The sequence below is a fragment of the Mercenaria mercenaria genome, chromosome 15 (assembly GCF_021730395.1).
Source record: "Mercenaria mercenaria strain notata chromosome 15, MADL_Memer_1, whole genome shotgun sequence".
Taxonomy (NCBI): Eukaryota; Metazoa; Mollusca; class Bivalvia; order Venerida; family Veneridae; genus Mercenaria; species Mercenaria mercenaria.
In genome coordinates, this window is record NC_069375.1 from 63,843,340 (window position 1) to 63,853,988 (window position 10,649).

Genomic DNA, 10,649 nt, shown 5'->3' on the forward strand with positions numbered 1-10,649 from the left:
CTGCGAAAGCTTTTAATAAAGTGTGAACTTTATTTAATAATGAGTTTTAGCAATTCAAGAAGTGATAGTTTATAAACAATGGAATTTTTAGAACAGAATTTTTATGAGGTTTATCATACAAAATTGGTTATATGGTGTAGAAAAATACACTTGGGCAAAACCTTAATGGATTTTTTGCGCATGCGTATAAATCTTTCGTTGTGTTAAAACACATTGAAACATGGTTGTGATGTTTATTATTGCTTTATTAAATTTCTTTTGACAACATTGTTGATTATTGCATTTAAAGTAAATGATGGGTAAACTGTTGATCTCAGATTTTTTACATATCATTATTTTGAATTGGTACAAATCACCAAGAGATAACATTTGATATGCGTAGATTGTCCACCTTACACTTGTTGCAAATTTATCTGCATTAAGCAAATAAACTATAGATATGTAATATTGTATGAGGCTGTATGAGATAAATTCAATTTTTAATATCTAATCTATAAGGAAGACATTAATATTACAATATATTAAACTTCTATACATGATATTAATTTCATCTTCTTACATTGTTTGAAAAGAATGGATCATTTGATAATAATATTATGTATGTAATTAATATGTCTCAATTTATTTTGGATGAAATTTAAAAACTAAAGGATGTATGTGAGTAGGCAATCAACAACAGCTCACTTTATCTATATAATTATAACATTGTCTATCAGAGGATTATCATGCAATAAATCAAAGTCACTGGATATTGACACCGAAGAGACAAGTTTAAATGCATCTGTGCCTGTTAATATAACTGTTACAGGTTCTGTTAATGCTGGATCGTCTTTGAATACCTTAAAGGAAATGAATGATGTAACAAGTAAGCACGATAGCGTAACACGTGATGTAAGACACGAGGACAAATTGCGGACGCTTATAGGTATCGGGCAGAATGTTTCGGATTCATCTGTGCCGGAAGGTGAAATTGTTAAAGACATATGGACGGATGTATCGATTTTGAAACTGGAAACTCTTCTATCGATTTGTGACAAAGGCTTGTGGATACCTATAGCAATTAATGAAACCTCATTGCAATTACAAGCGTGTTTGAAATTTGTTCTTCTAAACAAAGGGCTTACAAAACAGGTACACATCTTATATAGGCAACTTAACCTAAATGAATAACCTTTATCAGAGACTTTATATCACGTGCTCTGTACCGCTTTGGGTTCGGAACCTCGTCTATACATGTCGTATGTGGATTAAATCTCTTTCTTGTGAGGAAGCCATCCAGCTTGCTTATGGAAGGTCGGTGTTTCTACCAGATACTTGCCCATGACAAAATAAAAAAAGGGGGCACTTGGAGCTTTCCTCCACAATATAAAACTGCAAAGTCGCCATATGACCTTTGTACGTGCCCATTTCACGCTAAACCCGACAAAAAAATCAATCAAGAGCATTTATGTTATGTTAAATTATATTTTACGAAGTTAAATATATATATCTGTATGTTTATGATCCATGTGTTATATACAAAGATGCCCTTATGTACAAATATACATAAATCAACTGTCTAGTCTATATTTTACTAAATTTTGTTTGTACAAGTAATTCTATTATCTATAAAAACAACTAGTAAAAGCGTATCAGCTTCTACGTTATCGGTTGTTAACCAGAAAATGGCAAAATGAGGGATGGATATTTACAAAATTGCTATTGCAGTTTAAACACAAAAAAAGTTTAGGAGCATCTGAAAGAAAAGGATCCTGAATGACAATAAGCAATATCCGTTTCACTGCGTATTTTTCGTTTGAAAATTTTGCTTTTTCCAGCCTGTCATGTGTTAGTTTAAGCTTCAAGGACTGCCGAAGTATGGCTTAAATAAACGAAGATTACGCAAATGAATGGAAATTACTGGTCCACTAAGTGTTAGATTCTTTCAAGTGACATCTTTATTTTCATAAAAATATTTTTCTTTGTGCAGTTAAATCATTTCATTTTTTCTTTCTTCAGAATTTCGGGTATGTTGTGAATTCATCTCTACTATCAGGTATAGACCATACAGAAAAGTTTGTCTCTGAAAAATATATACAACTGGAAATTTATTTTTCGGTTAATCAAAGTTACCAATTCTGGACTTTAGAATTACAAGTTATGAAGGGTGATGCGAACACTTATTACTGGACTGCTTTGGTGCTGTCGGGAAACATTGGTTATTCGGTTAGTTACGGACTTATTTTATTTCTTCATAATTTACTTACACAATTTTCGTATAATAGTCTTTAATGTGAGAAAACAATAATTATTACGTAAGTAACGGACGGATGATTGACATTACAGTCGCCAAACAGCACACACAGCTTTGTATTGTGGTAATTTTATCCATAAGATATATAAGAAAATCCTGTGGACGCACAGAACGCTTTATAAACCAAACAAAACAGTCGAAGGTTGAACGCAATACTGTCGTAAGTCCTTCTTTATTTAATAGGAGTTACTACAGTATTGCGTTCAACCCTCGCAGTAGACTTGGTTTGACTGAAGTCGTCGATGAAAGGTAATGAAAAGTTTTACACGCCTCCTTGCAAGGGCTTAAAATGGACTGTTACAGAAACACTGAACTGACTCTATGATCCCAAAGAATCAGAATATATAACTGCACTAGGAAAACCTACTAGGAATAATCAGTTGTTTCCATTTGTTATAACGTTTTTGTAAGTTCAACATTCTTTTTAAAACAATGACGGGTATTTTTGCCTGTTTTATAGTATTTCAGAGAGAAGAATTATAAACTTAAAAAGTATCAAACCGATTTATACAGTTCATATTCATGCGAGTTTGAAGATACCATATTCCTTGAAAGAGATGTTGCAGTTGTTATAAAGAATTTAAAGTACAGGGCATTCAGAAATGAGAACAACATATTTGAAGATGAAGGTAAGTCTTTTTGATTCTAGCCTATGTTTCCATTGATTTCAGGTCATACGTGTGTACTGCTTGACGAAATGGCAGGTGATAAAACCTGAACTCCTTGGTTCTTCATCTTTTATATCAATTATTTTAAGAGGAGTGCGTATGTGCACGGGTTTAACGTCTTTTTCAACAATTGTCCAGTCTTATAGACGTAAATGACTGTGTCTACTTGTAGCAGTGAGCACAGTGGCCATCTTTATAGTGCTGCTTCACTGAAACATAATGCCTTAGAAACGTCACAGGATACCAGACCCTGTCACATTATACAGACTCTGGGCAGGCAATTCCTAGCACTGTTCTCTTAATTCTGGGCACCAAGCGAGGAAGCCACTAGTATCATTTCCTACGTCTTTGGTATAGCGCGGCCGGAGGAAATTGAACCCACGACCTCCCGCACTGGACGCGGGCGCCTACTACTAGGCAACCGAGACGGAAGAAGAGTTAGAGGCGGTATTAAGCACAAATGTGGTGGTGCGTTTTGTGTTAACCTTCCAGTTAAGGCGTGTTGTAGACGTACAACATCAAAGCAGTCAGTAAACAAGGTTGATACACACTAAAAGTTTCAATACATAGAAGATAATTCTTTCTGTTATATGAAAAGACTTTGTAAATTTAAAACGACTTTCATTGTTATTGTACTGTGAATACTTCATTTGCAATTTGCGCATTTGCGCATATTACCGGACTATTCATTAATACATATTCATTACCTTACACAGTTCTATAAATTATGCAGACAAAAACTAACATTTCAATTTTGACATCCAAAAAACATGCACTATGTTGCTTTTCTCAGTTATTGCCGGGCCTGATTACACGAGGCGCAGACCTATCAAACTCCAATCGAGCCTGAAAACAGCACCCCTGAGCAAGCTACTTTAATTCAAATAACACTATTGTATTTTAACGACCGAATGCTATGCGGTCACTCGCAAGAAATATAATGCCTGGTGTTCACGTGACCTAAATACAATTTATTCAGTACTTGCGAAATGTGTGTTTAAACATTTTTTACTTTTTACTAGTAATAACAAAAATACGTTTGCCTTAATTTTTTACAGGAAACTTTGTAAACAAATGGCAGATTTTCTTTGATTTTATTTTAGAACTGTAAAGGTGCCATTTTTCATTTATTTACATGCATCCGCGGTCGAGGATAGGTCAAATAGATTATCAATTCATTGTAATTTTTCACTCGATTAATCATAAAAAAACGTCTGCCGTCTTATCTTCAGATACATCCCTTGTTTGCCTTTTCGGTGTAGTTAACAGCGCAAAGAGTGTAACAGTGATCTCTCCAGATTTTAACATTAATTTAAATCACATCCTTTCATAACATGTTAACTTACATTTTCTGTAAACAATATAAAAGCTCATAAAGGTCAGTTTTGCAAATTAGAATGTTGGACTATTTCTTTCATGTAAACTACAAGATTTCCGAAAGTCGAAAACTGTCTTGCCTTGTGGTAAGCAAACTTAAATGGGACAAAATGTTGTTATTTTGTGCCTTTTTATTCTTTTGTGTAAATAATTGTATTTTGTATTGATTAATTTCAGATATTATACATTGTCCTTCAGCATTTTGGATTTCCACTTCCGTCGAAATATTCATTTGCATATTGATACTTGTTACCATAGTAACAATTATACGGAGCTGCTGTAAACAGAAGGGGAAAAGTGGATACAGAAAGTTTGAACATCGCTTTGAACCATAGTCATGCACAATCGAGATATTACATTGACAGATCGCAAAAATTGATTTTGTCGTTTAATAAACTCATTATTTTGAGCTAAGCTGCTGATAAAGTTTAACTCTGGTGCGCAGCTCAAGTCATCAACATCCAAATAACAATGGTTTTGGTCAAGATAAAACCAGTTTCAAATATATTCTTTCGATCTGAACACGATACCAAGAAAACTTATTAACATCACTGACGACACCCACAAAAAAAAAACAAAACCCGCTTACTTTGCAATTTACAATTACAAGCAAACAGTCTGTTTACATATTGATGTCATAATTTCATCCTTCTTTTTTTTAATGGGAATCAAAATTGGGTTAGGTTGAATCCTATAATGAATATATTTTGAATAATACTGAAATAGATTACTACCTATAATTGAATGACATTGTTTTGTCTGTATACAACATGAAAAAAAGTCACACCCTTCTAATAACTAATAATACTTTTGGCACCATAACAAATATACTATTTTAATTAGTAAGGCAGTATAAGAAATTATAGTGTATACGACAGTGAATTATCCTAAGTTCTATAAAGATAAACATCCAATATTGAGAAACGCAATACTACACCAACGAATATATAGCACGCTTGACAATTTGGCACACGTCTTGAGAAAAGACACTTTCTTTCAACCTTGTTCAACTGGTTTATATTTACCAAGGGCATTCAGCTGGGAGATCTATTACTAATTAGTTCTTTCCGTTTCCGCCTGAAATAAACTTACTTTTCTTGAGGACTTCCCAGAATAAATGAAGACTGATGAAGAAAAACGGGGTATGAAATTAATCATGTTTGCGGCGGATTAACCACTTTCGAGTTCAATAGTATTTAAGGAGTTGGACACACAATTTTGCTCTATGTTTTGTATAGCAAAATTATAAAAGGACTGTGGTAAAAATAGTTACAGCAAATGGTCAATCCTTTATGGTCATCTACACATTAAGTTTGTTAATTTCTAAAAGTTTGAAGCAAATTAGTCTAATAGTGTAAGAGGAGTTGTACACATAAGAATTTTCTTGATATTCTTTTTAGAAAAACTATCAAAGGAAAATAATTACGGTTAAAAAGTTTCAGCATAAGTTCCTTCCTTTACAGTCATCTACACATCAAGCTTGTTCATCTGTGAACGTTTACAAAAAGCAAATTAGGCTAATAGTGTTGGTGGAGTTGAACACATAAAATTTTGGGACGCATGGACGGTCGGGCGGATGAACAGCAGCAATGCAATGCTCCCCCACCCTCCCCTTTATGTGGGGCATAAAACTGTACTGCTCTATCGAAAGATGTCATGACAGAGCTGCATCTCTTTCGATGGTGTTAGAGCAATTATCCATTTACCCAATATTGATATAGAACACGAAGTCAGCCCGTCGTTAGGTTAACTGCCCGTCGTTACATAACTGGAATACTGTTGCAAAACGGCGTTAAACCCCAAAAACAAACAAAACGAACACGAGGTCTTCTTTACGAAGGCATGACCATCACATCGTAATATTTTAGGTTTGCGATATGTAAGTATTTATATCACAACTAATATACTCCTGAAATGCTAAAAGTCTTGCAGATAAATAAGTGGATTTTTTTTGCCGATGTATTAACAAAGTCGACTGAGTGAAATGTTCTAAAAAAAAGAACATCTATTCACATTTTTTCCTTGCTGCTGAGTTGTTTAGCTCGTCAAGTGACAAATAATTAAACATAACTATTTTTATGAAAAAAGAGAAATTATATAGAGTGCTATAAGAATTACACGATGAAATACGAATTAATTTCGATTCAGACTACAGAATTTTGCAGACAGCTTAATAATGTACCAAACTGTTGAAAATGACAAAAATACATTAAGCTGTCACGGGCAGCTGTTTTGTTATTCACTTCTCACGTACATTCAACTGTAGTCATCGTCCTGTAGGTTATATCTCTAAATAAGACAATTTGACATGTCCTGAATCTATTATTCATTATTGCAAGTGGGGCTTATTCCCATAAATTTTACAGCTGGAAAGAAAGTTTTTTTTTGTTGCTAAATCCATTGCTAAATCCATTAATTTATAAAACAAGATATGTAATCAAAGAAAAATATATAACCTGGTACAAAAGACTGTTGTCATTAACATATTTCTATTTGTTTGGAAATTGTTCAATCAGAACTATATTTGTAGAGCTGTCAGAGTGAGCTTTTATATTTTATAAGCCACGTGCAATGACTTTTGCCAACACTGATCTAACCAATATTTAAAAAACCTAAAATAAATGTATAAAAAATATTTTACATGTTACAATGTAACATATCAGATCATTCTCAAATCTTAAATACAGTTAAAATTATTTTACTGTTGTTTAATAACACTCTTTTCGAAAAATTCTGTTGAATGCAAAAATTGAAGTAATTCTATTATGTTAGTGCCTGAAGTTTAAACGTATCATTTTAGATTAATTTCCAGAACTTAAGAAAGCATTAATCACTAGCAACACTTTCTTCTCCACAAAGGCAGAGAAGAGGTCAGAAGAACTACGGCGACTATTTGTTACGTTTCCTTGTAAAACAATGTCAGGAATCGAAACTTCAACCTTACCATCAGAATCACTCAATGATAAAGATTTTTCATGGAGGGAAATGTAGACCGCATTCATTTTCATATGGACAAGATAAAAACTCTTTTTATCTGCCAAAACGTTTCCTATATACATTGTATAATTATATTGAAGAATACGATTTATTGCAAAAAGAAACAATGTAACATTTTTGCATTAGAATTATGTAATTTTGCAACATACTAAATTCAGATACAAGAATCGTTAGACAAATGATCTAGACAATATCACATTTTGCGTTTAGTCAAACTTTAAAACATCTTTTACTGTCCCTACTCAGCAAGTTTTTTTTTCCAGTTTGTATTCCTTTAAGGAAATATAAAAACCGTAAAATGAACTTTAATAATCTTCTTAATTAAAAATAATAATGTCTGAAGAAGTGGCAGCATCTAATTGATAAGTAAGATACTAATTGTATTTTAAAGATCATCTAGCTCAACATTTCCCCGCCGTTACATAACTGCAATACTGTTGAAAAACGGCGTTAAACCCAAAACAAAACCTCAACAGTTAGACTAAATTAAATCGTCCAATATCGACCAGACATCGACGTCGTAACATCATTACCAACACTAAAAAAGATTCATAGCCACTAAAATACGCTAAAAGTGTTTATGCTTAAAATTAATTAAATGGTTAGAAAATGACAAAATCGCATTAAGCTGTCATCCATGTACAGCAGTATGAGTTACCTAAAATGTAGGACATCGGACAGAAAATTGTTTTGGATGATTACGGCAATGTTTTCACATTTTCTAGCACTAAGTTGCCATTAACTTGTCAGTATGTGCTGACACAAAATAATACATTTTTCAAATATGATAATTATAGTTTAACCTAGTTCACTGATGATTTACTCGACATATCAAAATAATCCTCTTCGTTGAAGATTATGGAACAAAAATTAAGTGTATGAATAATTTAAGTACAGATGTAAATCAACCCTTCGAGCAAGGGCTTTAACCTATAACGATGATGAACTAGTGATTCTAAAATCAACAACCGTATAAACTCGGCAACGTAGGGCCCGCTATCCTGTCAACAGGAACGAAAATACCAAAACCTCTCTTCTGCAGGCACTTGATAACTTTTTTTTTCAGATATCCGACCTTATACGTACTTTGCAGAATGCAATACGTTTTAACAGGATGTTGCGTTATAACTCAAGTTATATTTCTGTAAATTCAGGTCAATTTTGATATCCTTAAAATCACAGCAGTTACAGATCAACAGATAAAATCGTCTACAGTTTTCTGCTATTGTCTTATAAATGATACAGTAGAAAAAAAATGAAAGTAATCTGTTCAGCATTGCAGTTATTATGCTCAAGTCAACGACCAGAAGTTTAGTATATAAACTGCTGGTAACTACTTTTTTACATGAAAAACAAATATATCCTGGATAAAAAAGGCATAACATGATCTACTTGAAATTCACTAAAAAGACATTAATATGCAAAGTCCTTTCAGACAGCCACTAAATGACTAGAAATTTCATCTGAGGTTGAAAAATGAGACACTCACCGTCATTTTCTTACACCAGACAACGTAATGGACAAATTAAGTATTTGGTAATGTCGAACAAACATTCAACTCTAACAGACTGAAGTGGTTTAGGAACGACAGATGTTTTTAAAGAAATCGGAGACTATCCTTCACAAAAATGAAACAACATTTTGATTTAAAATATTTGCATTGGGATAAATTAATTGTGTAAATAGGGCTACCTTCGTAACGAAATGCTATTTGTCCTTTCTGCCTACTAAATAATTTTTTTAGGTTTTAAGACCTTTTTGTGTCTGTTCAGATTTCAAACCTTATGCGTACTAACGCTAACATAACCGTGTAAACTTTATATTTATATAAACTGTATGTAGTTATTTTATATTGCAAATATGAAACTTGGTAAAATATATGGAAATTTCATATAGAAATAAATAATCGCTCGTATGATCCGTCCAATCGTCAATCTGTTACCTTATTACGTTTTTTTAATACATATAATGAACAAATTGGTGCTTAACAAAGTTTTAATGAATATTTGTTTAATTAGATATTAACCAGCACGTGTTTCGATTCATGATGATATTGTTCTATATTTCAAGGATAGGTTGGGAAGCTTAGCTCATGAATGTACTTGTACTGAGTCCTGTGAAGTGTTCGAAAACAGTTCGAAAATTTCGATAAGGAATATTTTAAGAAGAAAGCGTTCTTGCAATTTTTCTCATTTTGCATTTCTTTAAAAGAGCTTTAAGTATTCGAGAACAATTTAAGAATACCTTTGACACAGTTCTAGAACTTTGTTCATGAAAACTGAACGATATGTTTATGAACTGCTCTTTAAAATTTCTCAGGAGCATGGACCATGGGACTCGAATAGCCTAAATACTTTACCAAGAGAATGTTTCTGAGGCCACGTGTCTTGAGAATTCATAATGAGCATTTCATGAAATGTGTGTAACTGTTCCGAGATATTTAAAAGGTTTAACTGTGGGCATGACTGTTTCAATAACACCATGACAATTGCTATAGAAATAGCCAAACTTAAATTTACGCATTTAAGCTATCATTATAAAACATTTTGCCACAGGACGTTAAATTAACTCTACAGAAATTCAAAATAATTAACTTAAAACACATGTTCCTTCCGAGTAAATTGATAATGTATAATCAGTATTACAGTACAAGGTTGAATAATTAAATGTCTAATCAAATAATCAAATATTTTCCAATAACATTTTACACAACATTATGTACTTTACATTAAAATCAGCTATTGGTTAGTACTTGTTCAATCTGACTAAAGTACTTGATCTTCTAAACGAAGATCTGAGAACGACCCATTCACATTCGTCTTCTGTATATTTTGGATTTCCAGTATTGCTATTTTTATTTTATCCAATCAGACGACATGTTCGAATGTCAAAGAGTAAGAAAAATGTGCAGTTATTCCAGGGCTCGAACCCAGGACCCCTCGCTTACAAAGCAAGTGGCCTACCGACTGAGCTAACCGGCTATCTGATACAATATGACATAAGAATTGTAAATATCAAAAGTCAAGGCTACAGGTAGATTTGCAAGATGTTGTAAGTTAGGCTCTGATTGGCTAGCGAAAGGGTCGTCAGAACGAGGCAATGAATAGGTCGTTCTCAGATCCTATGCGTAGCGTAATAGGATATGTACTTTAGTCAGATTGGTACTTGTTCCTCGTACAAATGAATCATTCGTGTCGCCTTAATTAGATACTAAAAATGTCACTCTCTCAAACGGAAACAAATCACGATTGAGAGACACTTCCCACTTTACTAGACGGAGAAAGATTCAATGTACAAATTAACTATGGAAAACC

General features: G+C 33.1%; 1 protein-coding gene across 1 annotated transcript; it reads left to right on the forward strand.

Annotated features, from left to right (window-relative positions):
- The first annotated feature begins 504 nt into the window (after positions 1-504).
- On the forward strand, positions 505-5,083 carry LOC123556647 (uncharacterized). The gene is made up of 4 exons (XM_045347539.2): positions 505-1,131; positions 1,999-2,205; positions 2,754-2,922; positions 4,516-5,083. The coding sequence occupies exons 1-4, from the start codon at positions 652-654 to the stop codon at positions 4,671-4,673; spliced, it is 1,014 nt and encodes a 337-aa protein (XP_045203474.1). The 5' UTR covers positions 505-651; the 3' UTR covers positions 4,674-5,083.
- The last annotated feature ends 5,566 nt before the right edge of the window (positions 5,084-10,649 follow it).